This window comes from Anarrhichthys ocellatus, unplaced genomic scaffold (genome assembly GCF_004355925.1).
Source record: "Anarrhichthys ocellatus isolate YVR2014 unplaced genomic scaffold, GSC_Weel_1.0 scaffold662, whole genome shotgun sequence".
Lineage (NCBI taxonomy): Eukaryota > Metazoa > Chordata > Actinopteri > Perciformes > Anarhichadidae > Anarrhichthys > Anarrhichthys ocellatus.
In genome coordinates, this window is record NW_022280636.1 from 4,945 (window position 1) to 22,938 (window position 17,994).

Consider the following 17,994-nt stretch of genomic DNA (forward strand, 5'->3'; position numbering starts at 1 on the left):
TTAAAGTATATCGGGTAACACTAAACAGATATTTTATTTATATATATATATTACCCACAATGTGTTGGATTTTACAGTCAAACTAGTTTTATTAAATATTACGACCACCGCAGTTTTGGGACTGAGCCAGATTTTAAAAAAACTAATTTCCATTGTAAAAAATAAGTATATTTTTATGAATATAGATTAAAGTATATAGCAGCGTAATTTCATACTTTTTTTTTTCTGAGGCTTAATGTTTAGTTGTTTCATTTGCCATGTTTATAACTACAGTTTTTGCTGCTCATAAACGTCCCACGATATTTGCTGCAGTGACATTATTGTGCGCATACAAACGTTAACAATTACTGAGAGAAGCAGCCTCTCTAATCATTCAAATAAATCAATAAAGAAAACATACTCGTACACTAATACAATATATGATTTTGACTGAAACATAGCCTAGAGTGACTGGGGGGGTTTGGGGTGTCCATGTTGGGTGCGAAAATAAAATTGTTATTCAGGTAACACTAAACAGATATTTCTGTTGGATCTCCGACATGCGCCTGTCTCTGAATTGAATGTTCAACACAGCCCAAAAACTACAACTATAACTTAACAATAATTCATGACATGACACAGACCAAAAGGTCATTAAATTAAAAAAAAATTTAAAACACAGGAAAATTGGGGTGAACCCTAATCGAACCAAGCCCAGCGGGAAATTTGAAAAATGACAGCCCGGATCGGCCCGACTGGGTTCTGGGCAGAGAATCAAACACCCTGAGTCAACTCACCCACGCAGGAGTCTGTGTGTTCCTCGAATCCGGCAGAGCACACGCATCTTCCGATGGGCACCAGCCACTCGCCCTCCGCACTGCAGTACATCTTGGGCGTGTCCCTCTCCTCCGCGTGGTCCACACACTGACCCCTGACCTCCACCAGGGAGGACGAGTCGGCACCCGTCACCACATCGGTGAACACTGCCAGGTTGCGGCTCACGCCCACACAGCGCTTGTAGTACACCCGCACGGAGGTGAGGGCAATGCAGGCGCCGATGTCCTGGAAGGCCAGGTAGAAGCCCCGTCTGCTGAGGGGGCCCACGCCTCGCACCTGGGGAAGGGAGGGTTTGAGGTCATCATGAGAGTGTTAACAATCTGTTTTCGACATTGACAGCAAATACTAAACAGGACATATGATTAGTGAGAGTGTGTGTGCAGTCTTTATATTAACAAGAAGGAAAAAAGGCATTAAAGTCCCTATTTGCTGCATGGTCTCCTGAAAGTTACGTTCCCGTACAACAAATCTGCTTTGTCAATGTACGCTTGGAGGAAACGTACTTCCTCCTGGATTACGGTTGTTTTTGACATATCACAAGAACGCTTCTAATCTCAGTCTGCGGTAGTCTGAGGTCAGGGTGGATGGTTTGGTCAAACAAACACAGCAATACAGCTGTTCGTATCTCGCGTGAAATCGTTAAGATATTTAACGCCACGTATTAAGCTAAAGCGACGTAACAAACACTTATTCAAGCCAAACCAAGATCTTTTACGAAAACCCGGTTTTCTTGCGTTTTTTGTTTTGTTTCAATTTAAAACGTTAACCCGGTGTTTAAAACTGCGATCGTAGTCTGGGAGGAAATACGTTTCCCTCGATATGTTATTGAAAATATAATTTAGGTCTATAGGAAGGTAATCTTTTTTGTGATATTAACATACCTCCACAAATTCAATAGCGTGAACACACTCACAATATCTTGGCTCCTCCAGATTCCAGATATTTATAGGACATGAAATTGCGTTTGCACCCAATTAAGGGAAAATGGTTCGCGGTAGAAAAACTACACCCACAAAAAAAAAAATGTAAGGACCCTGAAACTATCTCAAACAAGTACTACAGGATTTAACGGTGCACTCCTGTGAAATTGTTGGCCTCAGGACGGAGAAATTAAAAACAAAAAGCAGAACCAGAGATATCAGCTTTTTTATTTAATGCATTCTTCTTCCTTGTTAAAATCTGGCATCTGCATTACCCACAATGCAACTCAGCTGCCCACAGTTCAGTCAGAAATATCTAGTGTGTTACCCTGGTAGTTGATTGATAACTGATTAAATTAATAATCTGCTTCGTCAGGACTGTCTGGTTTGCTTAGATCTGCTCAACTGTGATTGGTCCACGGTAGTATTTGCCTTTTTCCAACCGAAGCGAACCTTCAACGCAGTGAGAAAAAAAAAAAAAATCTCTTATTTTTGGTATAACCCCATCACTTAGAATAATACGCTTTCAGGGCCATTAATTGACGCATTTTGTTGTGAAATACTGGATAGATATTATTTTTCTAACCTGTAAGAATTATTTCAATGTTCAGCGGTGTAACAGCTCACAACTCATAACAAGACAAAGCTTCATTTTGAGAGGTCGTTATGCAGAACAGGTTCCACTACCCTAAAGCACAAGGCAATATCACCATATAACTAAATCTACTCTCAGTCCTGTACACGGGAGACATATGAAACCTCTGTGTAATTTTGCCTCGCTTACTCGACAAACTTAGTTTAGAACGTATTCTTGGGGAAGTTTCATCCTCAAAGCTCAAACAGTGGTTTCCCAACAAACGCAGGTGGAAGCAGTGTGAGCGCAGCCTTAATGTAATCTCTGGACTGGTGTTTGGTGTTGTGCTTTGGCAGCAGTCATTAATCATCTGCTTCGCCTCCAACAGCAGCCTGGAACCACGGATGTTTTTACATTTTTATACACTTCTTTTTCATCTCGTATCACAGTTGATTATCTTTTTAACACCTGGGAACTGATTCAAAATACCGTTTCATAAGTTTGTTATGGAAGCGTATGAAAATATAAGGACAGCTCTTTCCGTAAATGATTCTCTCTATTTTCCCTCCACTCTTCTGTTTATTCCCACCACGGCTCTTTGTTCACCATTGTACACCATGTTATCAAGGGGAAATGAAGCTCCCTGAGCTAACGAGCTTGCTAACGGTCAGTTAGCAAGCTCGTTAGCTCTTCAGCTTAGCTTGGTTTAATGGCAAAGACATATTGGTACCGTGGACTCCTGTCTCATAACCGTTTGTAAACCATTCCTTATTTATGAAGCAGTTATTACTCCGACTGAGGAGGTTAAGTAAAAGTGAACGGTGTAACGACGCTATTAAGCCACGTTACCTCCATTTTGGTCTCTCCGCTTCACCGTCCCCTCATAAGTCACAACTGTCTCAATTGCTATTCGTCTAAAGCAAAGTTCGCTCGTTCACCAAAGTTGGACTCCATGTGAAAAAATGGCGGAATGAAAGAAAGTACATTTAAATAAAGAATGTCAGACAAAGTAATTGTCAGCCTCAAAGATCTACATTAACTAAAATCATATTACATTTTAATTAATATAGTAGGAAGGTAAACTATATGAGAATATATATAGAATGTAAAATAAATGTTAAAAATCACCAGAGCACCAAATATAAATTGATCTGCAGCTAAAATTGGCCCAAAAATGCACTTTAGTCTCCTGTTTGAGTTAAGTTTGCTATAAAGCTACAGTCCCCAGCTGTTTTAGGAAATGACTGATAGTTTTCCAAAATGAAGCCTTTGTAGCTACTTTTAAATATTATCTGCTTCAGTAGGAAGCAATTAGCCTGGGCCTGAGCCACAGACAGTGTCGGGAGACGGACCGCCGTGTTGTTTTTGGTCTGTTCCTGAGATGTGTTGACTTTTATATTTGTTATATAGTTGAGCTCAGGAATCATGAAAGATTAAAAAGTCAACGCAAAGCCCCTGTACCAACAAACCCCCAAACTAATTGTAGTCTTTGTGTTTCCTCTAGCTAACTCAGGATTAATGTGTCGCAAATGTAAAGTCGACGCTCAATGAATTATACCGCGTCTTTCAGATCCTCATCTTTGTAACGATGTAAGGTACCAATAAAGAGAAAAGCTCCACTGTTTGATATCAAATTTGAAGCTTTTATCAATATCAAAGTATTTCCCACGATACCGAACTGAGCCCTACTGTTTGTTTTCTTTTTACAGATCTGCAGAACTCAGCGCAAAACAGCCTGAGTGACGAGACTGGAAGAGGCTCTCCGGGGCTGTGGATGTTTCCAGCTCGCCTTCAACTCATGCGGAGGTGTGCGTGTTGAGAATTTGGAAAAAACGATTCAGAAAGTGAAATATATGTATGCTTCAAAGAGCCTGGACTGACATTGTACCTGTTGCATCAGTCAGTATCCGTGCTGTTGCTCATACCTCGGTGTTGAGTTTGAGTCTGCGGACTCCCAGGTCCACCCCCGTGAAGCTCTCGTCAGCAGCGATGGTGTCGATCTTGATGAACTGGTTCTCCCGTACGGCCGAGCCCACTGCTCTGTCAGACTCGTAGTAGTACAGGTTGAAGGTTTCCTGAGGAATAAACAAGGAAGCATGAGTACTGAGTGTGTAATGTAAAGTACACCTAACATGAAGACTAGTGTAAATGCAACCGCAAGGCTTTAGATGGACTGAAAACACCTCTGGTGGTGGTGTAAACACAGTTGTTCCCATACCGACACCAGTATCAGGAGTTGCCTCTGAACTAGTACTACACACCTGTGGTTAAACCCTCTCGTGCACCATTTCTCCCCTGATGATGCTACATTGTGAACAACTAATGTTCTTTTTTTTTTTTTTAAATCAATAATTTATTTCCTAATCATTTGAATTGTGTGTTTTTATGCAAAACACCACTATGTCTTTTAAAAGTGAGCGGTATGTCAAAAGTCACAAAAGTACTTAAGTAGGAAATAATTTTCCTGACTGGTTACAGGCCATTGTGAGTGTCTGAATTGCATAGGAGTTTAAACAGACTTCATCAGAGATTGTGGTTTTGAAATGCTTACTATTTTACTATTGGGAACATTTAAAATCTTTATTTTTGCAGTATCGTCTCCCTCTCCCACACATGTCCACCCTCATTCTCCCTCCCTCCCTCCCCTCTGTGTCTGAGTGTTACCTTGCAGGTGCCCAGTACTCCAGGCATGCTGTTGCAGTCTCTCAGGGTGAACTTGACCTCGATGTAGATCCTCCTCGCTCCGTCTCGGGGGAGCCAGCTCGTCCTCAGCCAGTTGTTCTGGCTGGGGCTCATCACGTTACAGACCTGATTGAGAAAAAAAGTGTTGTAATCAGCATCTCCAGCAGCAACATACATAGTCAATAAAAACAAACATTATGTCATTTTGTCCACAGTCCTGTGTGGTTCTCTATTTGTTTGGAAACGCAGAGCAGCCGGTAGCTTTTCACAAAGCCCAGTCGCTGTGTGGGACGGATGATGGACGGGCCAAACAAAGACAGGACGTTCATCAGGGGTGCCCCCCTTCCGTCTGTTAGTCGACTGACAGGTCGTTCAGGTCTAAGATAAGGCATTTTTTTATAGCTTTTTTTGAGGCCAAGAAATTCATGAACACACCTCTGGAGGCGGGGCTTTAGTGTGTTTCTTTGTGAAGAAACTCAGTTTCACTAACAATGCCACTAACAATGGCTTTGGCCGAGAACAAGAGCCCACTGTTAGTGTGAAACCAAAAGTAAACGCTGACCTTACGCTTGTTATTTGACGTTGTTACGCTCTTTACATAATGTTTCATAAGTCCGCCAAGTTACCGTTTTTATCCGTTATTTTTTTCTAACCCTAACCAAATAGTGTTGTTACCTTCACCTAAGCAATCGTTTCACAATTTATCCACGTAGCATCCTGCGTATCTGCAAGAGTGACACAAGGCTGATATGAAATATATTTTTTGTTTGCAGAAATGTACAATGCCAACATTCTTTCTGCCGACTGGGTAGCTTCACAGCAGCTAATATGTATTCAGGTGAGGGAGCCCGAGCTGACATGAAGATGAACCTCCACTCAAAGACTGGTAGACTGGTAGAAGAGTGTTCCTCTCAAATCATAAAGTGCTTCCTGCTTTGTGTCTCCAGACGCACATTGTGACATTTGTTCACCGAACTCAACCCGGTGTCACACAATGTAAAAAGCAGTTTATGATTATGTGGAAGTTACTTTCCTTGCCAATGTTAGAATGCTCCACAAGCATGTGTAACACTGAAACATGCAGGTAACATGCCCTGTTCTCTATTTGCTACCACTGGAGACACTGAAGTCTTTCTTTTCTGGGCTCTGCTGGTTGGAGTGACTTGGCTGGAGTTCATGACCTACAATTAAAAAAAAACACTTGATGGATATTTTATTGGCTGTTTGTATGATTTTTTGTGTGTGACTCAAACCATTTAAATGGAACCACTTTTAAATACATGTCTTAGTCATCACTTAATCAAACGTTTCCCCTACCAGAGTGTTGTTGAGAACACTTTGAAATCACATCCTCATGTAGGGAAATAGCAGTTATAGACTAGGGCTGCGACAAAATATTGTTTTCATTATCAATTGATTTGCTGATTAATCATTTTGGTCTATGTGTGTAATGCACAGGCTTATGGGGGCTGAAGCCCTGGGACCCGACGACATAAATGGGCCCACGAGGCTCAGGGGAAAAGTTTAAAATTCACAGGGAGAGACTTTGTGTTGTACTCCCGACATTACCTCCCTAAGCAAAGACTTTGCCAGACATCAATACCTGCCGTTGTTGTTCTCATATTCATATTTTTGCAACACTCGTGAGTGGACAGAAAAGAGCAGGCTTTGTTGTTGGACATTGGTGCTCCCTTTTATTATACCCGTTCAGACTTATTTGCACTTCAAGTTATTATTATTATTGGCCAACATGGATCGGGCCCGTAGGCTACCTTCTGGTGACACAATTTCTGTATGGTATGGTTATGTATGCTTCCCTATGGCCTTATAATGGTGATATGAGTTCTATTTGATGCATTATTGTGTACTGTTGTTCGTTCAGGTCAGACCGGGCAATGGTGGAGTTGTGATGGTGCTTGGGGGAACGAGGGAGGGCCTTCAAAAAGTCGTAGCTCCGGGGGCCATGGTACTTTAATGCAGCCTTGGGGTCTATATGTCAGAAAAAATTAAAAAGTAAAAGAAATGTGAAGTCTTTAAATTACTTATATTGTTCAGCCAACAGTCCAACTGTTAACGGCATTACATTCACTACACTGAGAACACTAGCCAACTTTTAAGAATCTGAAACTACTGAATTTGATCAAAAGAGTGTTGCTATCAGCTGCTATTCAATAAGACAAAATCATTTAGCACCAAGCTCTGAATAAAGAATAATATCATTTTACTGAGCTGAGGATTATTGTGTGCTTAAACAAACCCACCTTCTCAAAGCCACAACCGTCATAGAAACCCATGTACCGCCTTGAAATATTACTGATTTATCTCAACTTTTGTACACCAGCAGGATTTTTTATTTTTGTATGATTTAATGAAAATGATTCCCATATAATCCAACAAATATAAAAGAATAACTAGTGATTAACTATCCAGTTTGTATTGTTAAATAATTCATGTTGAGGAAAAACAGTTTCCCAGAGATCAAAGTGATATATTCCACTTCCTGTAATGATGAACGTTACACACCTGGTACGTGTGGATGGGGCTGAAGTACTCGTCCATCTCGTTAATGGCATCCCACTGTGCAGAGAGGAGAGAAAAGAAAACATTCTTGGGGTCAGTCACATGTATCTCCATGTTTTTTTTTACAGATTCATACCATCTATATTTCCCACGTGACCGCCTGTGCCTTCCTTATCGCCTCGGAAGATTATTAGCTTTGACTTCAAATGAAACGTGTGGCGACTCCCTGTCACACAGGCGGCAGCCATAGTGTGAAGTTTCCGTGTCATATGCTCATTAGTGATGCACACTTTGACGATCAAAAACAACCTATTTTAAATCTTTTTAAATCTCCTCGTTCAAATTCTTTATCCAAAAGATTTTTTTTGAAATCTCAACAAACACTGTTAAACGTTAGATTAATGCTGGTTTTAAATATGCTAACGTTATTCTGTCCGGGAGGGCAACCGTTAACTCGAGCAATCATGTGTTCTACATTCCAGCATGTTGGAATTCACTTAATGTAATTCCATCAGGACACATTTTCCTTTAATGAGATGCCCCTTATGTATGTGATTAGATTTACATTGTTTGCTGAGTGCTGCCAGCGGGCCAATAATGGAGTTACGAGGAGGAACAGGAAGTGAAATGTGTTGGTACTTCAAAATGTGTTAATGTGCGTTACACCTCCCAGCGCACGGCCAGCACCCAAAGGAAACGCAATCACAGGAAGTAAAGTGTGTACCCCCCCCCCCCCTAAGTGTCTAGATCAGGAGCCGAGGAAAAGCCCAGATGATCTAATTGATTTGAATGCATCGGTTGGTATGTACACAGGCTCACTTGTGCAATGTAGGCCACGATAATTGAAAATAATTTCCTTTCCCTGCATAGATCCGAGCCCAACTCAACATACCCTAACAGAGACAAGGCATTATACATTATACATTATACTGTATGAGTTGTCACTTAAACTGTCAAGTCTTGGATAAACAGTGGAATGAGTCAATCGGACTTCAGGCCTTTAGACAAACAAAGCAGTACGGAAACATAAAAAAAAACATACACTGGGATGTAACAAAAGGCTCTGTAGTCTGAGTCAAGATGGCAAACTTTACTACTTAATTCAACCTTGACATAGGCAGCCTATACCATGATCCTCTGCTTCTGATGTTTTACCTTCACTATAAAAGCCTACACACATATACGCGAGTATTTAGCATTTTTTTGACCCTGGTGGTTAAAGGCCAAATCAGTATAGGAACTAATTTGATACATCCATTATAATTTTTGTTGCTAAGAGTTTGCGCTGTTATTTTGCGACAATGTCTGCACTGGCCAAAGCTTAATTTGATAGTATTTTTTTTAGAATAATTTTAGCTGAAGGGAGTTCCAACAGATCAATTTCAGATCCAGTTTTTAGCCATGCTAGCTGTTAGGCTATCGGTTAGTACACCTCTTTCCAGGCTAAAACATCTGAAACAACTATTAGACAGATTGATTACATTTTCGGTATATACGTTTATGTTCCCTTCAAGGTGAATTGTAACTTTGATGATCCATAATGTCTTTCTTTTTTCATCACCAGTGACATTATCAGGTCAGATCTTGTTCAATACTTTACATGTATGTCCAAATACCTGCAAAACCAATGTTGTCATAACAGACGAAAAATATCAGAATAAAAAACATGTAAAATCAGAGTAGCCTCCCCGACAGCTTACTGCCGCAAGCAATCACTGTACACCTTCTACTTATGGTCTTCATTGTCAGTGCAAATCCAGTCGCACGGTTACATGGTGCATTTGGATGTCAGGGGGAAAATAACATCCTCTCCCGCTCCTGTATTGGAAGGAAATACTGGCTTTATTCACGGTAACGTGGGGACTCAATTGCAGGGTGTCAAAAGTTCATGCAAACAGCTCAACCCAAACTCCAGGAGAATGAGAGCAGCTTTTTTTCCCTTCTCTAGTATATTTGCATGTGTCATACAGAGTGTAGAGGTCATTCAAGAGGTTAGAGATTTATTTAATATAAGGGTCTTATAATGACACTGACCACCAGTAGGAGACTGGCTGAACTGGGTGAATGTGACTGTGTTAACAGTGCTGGACTACGGGTGTTTTTTTTTAAACTACTATGGCAAAGGCATGACCCGCCCTACTCTGCCTCTGATTGGCTAACCCTGATATTCTTTCCCTAAACCCTACCTAATCTCACTCCCATGCACTAAACCTAACCAACCCATCCCAACCAGTGAGGGCAAAGAGGGGGAAACAAACGGGAAGGTCTAATAATGTCATTCTGCATAATAGTTATTGTATTTGTATTTTTGGAGTGATGGGCCTTCGGACCACTGGGCATCTGGTTTTGGGATAAAACGGGCTGTCGGACAAACGGGCGTTCGGTCCAATGGGCCAATTTTGTGATTACTGGAACTTTAGAATAACCGCAAGTCCCCCCCACTTTGTTTTCCATAAAAATGTTCAAGTCTGAGCAGGACACTTTGATCATCGAAAATGCAATTAAATTACAAACATCTGAAAATCTTAAAAAACCTGGAGGAGTTGCTCTTAAGAGCGTCGTCAGCAAACAGGTGGGGACGGATAAGGTTTCGAGTTTTATCATATCCTCCAGGAATTTGATTGGCTTGCTCAGTAGTGGGCGAGGTTTTGCAGGTGGAGCCATAGAGGACAACTTCAGGACAACTCGTCTACTCCTCCCTCGCCAATGTTGAGGAAAATCGAGGGAGGTGGAGGATGTGAGAAAGTAAATTAGAGCACAACCATGCTCTTTTGGAAATGTAAACAACATTCATGCCAACTGATTCTGAAAATGAAAGTTCCGTTGTGCTCAATTGTACAACACACACACTATTGGTCAAGTGCAACTCTAAGATGGGAAGGGGACATCTTGTCGTCTTAAACCATATTTGATTGGATAACGAGTGCAGGATGAGTTGGATTATTATCATACAACAATACTCTGAAATTAGAGGTTGCAGAGCCATTAGTTTTACTTATGAAATATATTTAATTACTTTACTGGGTCTTAAACGGTAACGTCATCTTGCAATATAAGGCACAAAGCTAAAATTCTTACCAATAAAGCTATCATTTTATATTTTAATTAATCCCGCCCTTCTCACCCAAATGAAACAGCTTTTCTCTTCTCAACTGATATTCTTACTGTGTGCCACCTCACCTAATTTCAACATGAAAGACATCTTATTAAAGACACACTTCAATTTTCTGAGTAAGATTCTTAGATTTACTCATCATAAAGAGTCTGTTTAATATGTATAGTGCGTAATGTCTTCTGTGACTAATAATGAGCTTTCTAAATCTCAGAAAATAATATCAGCTTGCGTTTAAAATTACACATTTTGAAGACTTTTTTTGATGTCTCTGGCAAGTCCTAAAGATTACAGAAGTCTGGTACCAAATCAATTAAGCACCCCTTTAAGAAAGTAAAGATGCTATTTAATTAGGTCTTTAAGATGTGGAGGAGGGGGGAACCCCAATGCAGCATTTAACCCAGGAGCCCCCAAAAACACTAAGACCAGCCCTGTGTGTTGATGTAAAGCAGGCCGGTCCAGGAACAGAGAACGGTACTCGTTTCCAGGATTAAAAAATGAAAAAAAAAATTGTCAGTGGGCGTAAACAAAACCAGACTCACTCTGTGCCAAACTATATGACTTCCTCCTCCTCTAACGAGAGAAGGGCAGTCCTCCCATCCTCCCAATAAATGTTGACCTTTGACGATATGCCGCAATGATTATTCCGTGAAAACACAGCCAATTTGTGTGCATGTATAAATAGCAGGACACGCATGTGTATTTAACCCCAGTGTTACCCATGAGCATCCTGGGCTGGTGCGATCCTTGCGTGAGCGGCGGAGTAATTGAAAGGGAAAGCGTCGACCCCGGGAAGCTTTTGGGGCCACGCCCGGCTGAACTCGGCCTCGGATAAGACGACTGAGCTTTGCATGGAAGCCCTCCGACTCCTCTCCTCAGCCTCGACTCGTGCCCCTCTCCCCCAACCACGATCCCTTGACACACGCACACACTCCCCGAGGCACCAGCAGCCAAAAACCACTGGGATAATTAAGATGAAGGAAGTCTCACCCTTCCCTCCCTTCCTCATCCTCTCATCTTTATCTGCTAAATTGAAACCGTCCTTGAACTTGTGAGGACCTCGGCTAATTAGTGGGGTGTATAACCTCTCTATCGCCCTCATTATTCCCATCTTGCCATCGCTGCACTATCCACCTTTTTTTTTTTTTGGCGGGGAAATCTTATGATTTTTTTCTTCTATGTATTTTTCTCCCGGAGTAAAAAAATCCAAGCAGTTTAAGAGCAGATTTTCAGGAGGTTGGGAGCTGTACGGCAAAGCAGGGCGGGGAAGAGATTGTTGTTTAGTCTTGTAAATAATGTGAAAAAATGATTGCTCATTCTCAGCAGACATCCAGGGAAGAAGAAGAAGAAGTCGGAGAGATTCAGCGGGGCGTGTTTATCTTGTGAGAGCGCGATAAGAGAGTTCTCTATCGCAGCAACAACAGAGACGCAGTGCTTCACGGAGCGGCCCACTGACAGTGCAGTGTGGGCGTGTGCAGATATACTGTATATATGTGTCAGACAGATAGACAGACAGAGACAGAGACAGACAGAGTTAACCACAACCGAGAGAGAGAGAGAATGAGACATTAATTGGCTGTAAACTGAACATCTGTTTCTTTGCCTGTCAACTCATCGGATTTCTCATCAACTGTTCCCCCACACACCCAGTAACATAACACCAGATGTAAATGTACTGCAGGTACACACAAGTATAAGAATAGAAATATATATACTGGATGTTTCAATCATCTCCAAACTATGTCCGGACAAAAGGACGTTTCTAAGCTTAGCTGTACAAATTTGTTTCAGGTTTGATTTCATTTTTCAAAAGATACACACATTTATAATTGATCTATTAACACTAAATGTTGGCTAAAGACCAAAAAAAGTAATTGCCTTTACTCAAGGATTATTATTTTTTTGTAATAAAACTATGAATTTGTATCATTAAGATTTTAGTTAAAATAGTGTACATAGTACTGACTGATTTTTTAATTGAATCTGTGATGGGTCTGCTACCTCAAAACTACCTCAAGCGAGCTTAAACACAATTGTACGTTCCCATACAGCTATTCTAATGCTATACTTAAAAATGTGCATTAAATATACTTATGGAAACACGGCCAGTGTTACCACTGACACTACAAGGCTTTGTCACTTCCCTCAGTCTATTCAAAGGCCCGGGCTCAGGGCATTATGTTGAAATATTATTGCCATGTTTTATCACTCAAATTACATTTTTCTGTCTTTGATTGCTGTTTTATGACATTCTTAAAGGCCATTGCGCACCTGCACAGTGACAGGCTGATTAAACCACTGCTCATGTTGAAATGTGACGTCACTAAACTATGTGCCGGTAATGATGATAAAGGGGTCCCGCCCTCCAGCTGCAACAAAGTGAACAGAGAGCAAGGGATATGTCAATCAAGCAAAGACTGTATATGCAGTGCAGCTGTGTAGGTGTACGCTGGGTGGGTTTTCACTGTGTGTCAGTGGGTCAAACAAACACAGGACTTTCACCCAGGGTTCGTGAGTCCAAAAGTCAAATTTGACTCATTTTAAGTTACCGAGTTATTTAAGCCAAATCACATAATATCGCGTACGTACTGTAGTAGCTATGTCACATTGACTTACTTTAACTCTAACCAAGATCTTTTCCTGAACCTTAAACAAGTCGTTCCCTTTCACAACGTTATATACAACAGTCTGTTACGTCTTTCTGGGAGTCAATGGCAAACTACCTTTTCTGTCGTTTAGTTATGAGGATGTGTTGTTCCAGGGTGAACTGATATTATGACTGATATCATCCCTATCTTCATTACATCAAATACAAACAAAGACAGATGATGAGGGGTGATTGTTGTATTGCTCATTATGTTTCTGACGGGACGTTCTGGGGTCGAGTAATCAAGCTGCTGCTCAGCCTCCTCTGACTCTTTGTCAATTAACGTGCTGCGTCTGATCCGTGTTCCTCGATTTCTGCACGCACCCTTTCTCTCTTTAATCTCAATCTCTTTTGTTTTATTCAGCCCGTTTAGTGTTTCCACTTACGACAAAAGAAGTTGCCATCTAAGTTGCCTGAAGATCAGAGAAGCTGTTGTTGAGCACAATGAAAGTGTTTTGGGTTTTTTTTGTCTGAATCTCGGGGGCTACTCGTACGAGACCCGAGGCCCTGTAGCATGAAATCAATTTCCGTCTATTCATAACATATGATATGAAAGAGAGTGGGGTGCCAAAGCAGATGAAAGGGAAACTGAAAGACTGATTAACAAATACAGAGAGAAAACTGGTTGAAAAGATGATAATGTGCGGCTGGTGTGAGTGACGATGGAAAGTATTTTAGGCTCTATTCATCACTGTTGTTTCTGAGGAAGATGAAGGTAGCTGCGGGTTTAGACACAGATTCTTGCAGGGAGTCTGGTGTGCTCAGCTTTCATGTCCTATACACATTTTCTTGCAAGATTCGAGGCCTTCTAGACCACACAAACAAACGCACTATTGCATTTACCAACTTTTTAAATTAAAAAAACAAAACAAACAGGCTGACAAAAATGACACAAAAGTTACACTCAGCCTGTTGGTGTTAATGACCTTCACTGTCCTTACTTGTTCTATATTTGTCTCATCCCACAGAAGCCTCAATAATATATAAAATAGACACATCTAATGGAGCAAACACTGAATTAAATTAAACTCTCTGTCAATCATGTGTGGTTGACAGGGCCGTGGTAAAGATGTAACACTATGTGACAGCTGTTGTTAATTTATGTGCAGAAAAACTTCTTGTCAGAGTCTTCGGATCATTGTCGTCGTATGGATTTTTAATATAGAGCGGTGGGCGGTGCTTGAGCATATGGAACTGGCTTTCATATTAAAAAACTAATGAATTAAAAAAACAATAGGTCTCTTAGGCTGCAAGATACTTTTAGAAAAGCTTCCTATTCAAATGAAAACAGTTTTTGTGAAATAAAGGTCAACTTCACCCCCAGGTCTGAGCCTGAGTTCTCTTACTATATTTAAAAAAAAAGCGCAAGCGGGCTCAGAAATGAAACCATTTCTGTTTGATGAAAGCAGGAGGAGGCACCGTTATACACAGTGCTGTCGCTGGCCTTTCATTTTTTGTGTAGCATGAAAGCATGGTGGCGTTAGCAAGCTAACGCTAGCTAGCTAACTAGCCAGAGGCTAAATGAGTCAAATGTGGCCCCATAATCAATCATCAACACGGATTCCCCAGATTTTGTAGTGTGTGATAGTTTCATTTCCAGTCCACAGAGAGAAGACGCTTGTGCTGTGCTGTGATTGTGACACTACACTGGTTACAGAAGAAGTTAAAACGACCACCTGATCGATACTACCTCGGCATTGGCTTTGGCAAGATTAGAGCTGATTTAAAAAAGTTGATGGCGTGTTGATGTGTTTCATCACATTACAGTCACAGAACACATCATTTAGTTTGGAAAACATTTCTAAGAGGGCCTTGAATCTTCTTTCCTAAGATCAGGTATAAACATTATATAAATAGGTATAAATAATGCTTAATTTGAGACAATGTGGATGCAAAGTCCTTTTAAAGCGCTAAGGATTTATTCATTTATTACAGCTATTAGCTCACATATCAATTGATTCATCTCCGTGACAACATAGCAAACTCCTTCCTGTGATGAACACAGTTTGAACAGTTGAAAGCTCCAGTAAAGGCTAGTAAGTGGATCTTGAGTTGAGATTGTTTTGTCAAACTGCTGAAGTATAACTCAGTTTATAAGGGAATTAAATCTTTTTTTATTTTTTTGGGGATTACTTTACCTCAGAGAAGATGATCTATATTCATCAATAATGATAGGAAGGTCAAATGTCCTCCTCATACATTTGTGTGTAATCCAATAAGCGATCAGTCCAATAACTAATGGAATACCTGTCAGGCTTTATATTATGGGATAATCCAATCTCTTGTAATCCATTACTACAACTCTCTTTCGCTGTCTTTGTGTTGCATTCAAGCGTCCATGCGCTGCAGACAACACATTTTAAGAGGAGAGGCGTCAAAAGAAAGACTGAAGAAAGACAAAGCCTTAGACCGGTGTCCTCTTTGAGAGATCTCATTTCAGATTGAGTATGTTTGATGGAGGTTTCTTTAGAACTCATAGACTGAGAGAGAGGGAGGGACGGGAAGAGGATGATGAAGATAGAGTCGGTGAGGTGTGATGGATGCATAACACACGCGGTATGTGTGTGTGTGTGTTCACTGGTGGCATTTCCAGGCTTAGCGCTGGGCTCCGTGTGAAGTAAGGGGTCTGCATATTAACTCAGTCTGAAATATCAGGCTGTGCCCAACACCTTTCTGCCTCTCTTACTATCAGCCACACGACCAGAACAGACTTAATAACTTTGCTTCTACGTGTGTGTGTGTGTGTGTGTGTGTGTGTGTGTGCGCACATGTCTTGTCTGTTGGCTCTGGCTCTTTGACAGCGATAACCTTTCTGGAATAGAAGTGTTAATTGCACTGGTCTGGGATCAGTGGGGGAGATGGTGTAATGTCTATTCTGAGATTCAATTTTTTACTGTGTCTGTGCGCGTGTGTGTGTGCAAAAATAGGAAAAAATCATAACAAAGAGGAAGAAAAAGGACATATTTTCTCGCATTTAGATAAAATGTATAAAATAGTGTAGTGCGTGTCTGTGTGCGTGTGTGGGAGGGTGGGGGGGGGAATAGACTCAAGCCCACCGCCACCCTCCAAAGGATAGAGAGGCGAAGTAAAGCACCTTAACTAGTCCCCTGTGGGACCTGATTATGGAAAACAGCGAGGGACAAATCATTTTGTGATCTCGTTTTAATCGTGCCATGAGGTACACATAAGAGGTTTGTTTATTTAAAAGATCATTTTGCGAGTCAAGAAAGTCGCAATTTTGTCATCTTTTTTTGTACGAAACCGCTCAGTGGACTACGTCACCGACACCGTGGCCTCGCTAGCTAGCTAAAGTGCTGTGTTCACAGCACAAGAGCTAGCTCAAAGTACAGTTCACATAAATTCAAATGAACTAGATCAGATCACCACAATTAAGAATTTTGAACGCAAAAAAAAATGTACTAGTTCACGTTAATCCATCCACCCGATGTGTGCTTTTGTGGTCTTTATACTTTCTTGTTCATGATTACGTGGAGAACAAATGGAATATTTTTGTGGAATACCTACGGATTACGGCACATTATTTTTAATAGGTATTGCTAGGCCAGCTGGATGAGATGAGCCTGCTTCATACCACAGGATGGGACACTTTACCATTATACTGTCACTTTACATCTATATACTTTACTTTATGTTTTACAAACTGTTTCATATATATATGGATATTTTAATGTCTCAGATTCTCATTTTGCTTTTACTTTTTAAATTTTAAACGGCTGTAATTGTTGTGCATGTGATGATGAAGAACTCGAAACTAGTCTCAAAACGCATGCACGTGACACGAGTGCACAGAACTGTATCTACAGAGTCAGATTGTATAGACGTCTATGAGAAAATGACTCTACTTCTCTCTTGATTTATTACCTCAGTAAACATTGTAAACATGAGTTTATGGTCTCAATCTCTAGTTTCAAGTCTTCTTCAATACAGCATGATGTTCACTGAGTAAATGATGGTCCATTTAGAGTCACATAGACCATATCTTTATGACCTACCAGAGCCATTCATCGGTTAAAAAAAAAAGCTGCGATGGCCAAATCACCGAACTCGAGACTTCAAGACATCAGTTCACAAACCAATGGGTGACTTCATGATGACAACGTCCACTTCTTATACTGTATACAGTCTATGGGCGGGGCTTTGCCTCTCTATTAGCGTGTATATGAAAAAGCTGGATGTTGAAAGTAACTTAAATTTCAATATAGCTACAAGGGAACGTAGTTAGCTAGGGAGCTAGTTAGCTAGTGCAACAGCCCACAGGAGTCTCAATCCAAGCAGATCATCCCTGCTGCGCCTGTTAAAGCTGACAGCAGAATGGAGCGGTCTGTCTGTCTGATCCACTCATTCAAACACCCGGGCAGCTTCTCCTTCCAGGACCAAACCGGGATCATGCTGGCTTTGGCCCTCCTTTCAAATGGCCCAACTCCTTCTACCTGCGTACACACACATTAACTCACACACACACACACACACACACACACACACACACACACACACACACTCCTCTGCCCCTCCAGTGATCCAGCGCCCGCAGCACATCTTTGCCTTTACCTGGGGGGGTTTATTAAGTGAGATGGTTCCACTGCAAAGGTGTATCAGCAGCGGCCACCGTCTCGTGGGAGCACACGCGGCCAATTACGCCATAGCAGACGGTCATCGGGGGGGGCAGCAGAGGTTCAAGGACTAGCTGAGGGTGTGTTACAGA

General features: G+C 41.2%; 1 protein-coding gene across 1 annotated transcript; it reads right to left on the reverse strand.

The window, feature by feature from the left end:
* Positions 1–127: 127 nt before the first annotated feature.
* LOC116376872 (ephrin type-A receptor 8-like) lies at positions 128–7,799 on the reverse strand. Its single transcript, XM_031838364.1, has 4 exons — positions 7,516–7,799; positions 4,975–5,118; positions 4,236–4,385; positions 128–1,092 (listed from the first exon to the last, which is right to left on the reverse strand). Exons 1-4 carry the CDS (start codon positions 7,624–7,626, stop codon positions 754–756), a joined length of 744 nt encoding a protein of 247 aa, XP_031694224.1. The 5' UTR covers positions 7,627–7,799; the 3' UTR covers positions 128–753.
* Between the last annotated feature and the right edge of the window lie 10,195 nt (positions 7,800–17,994).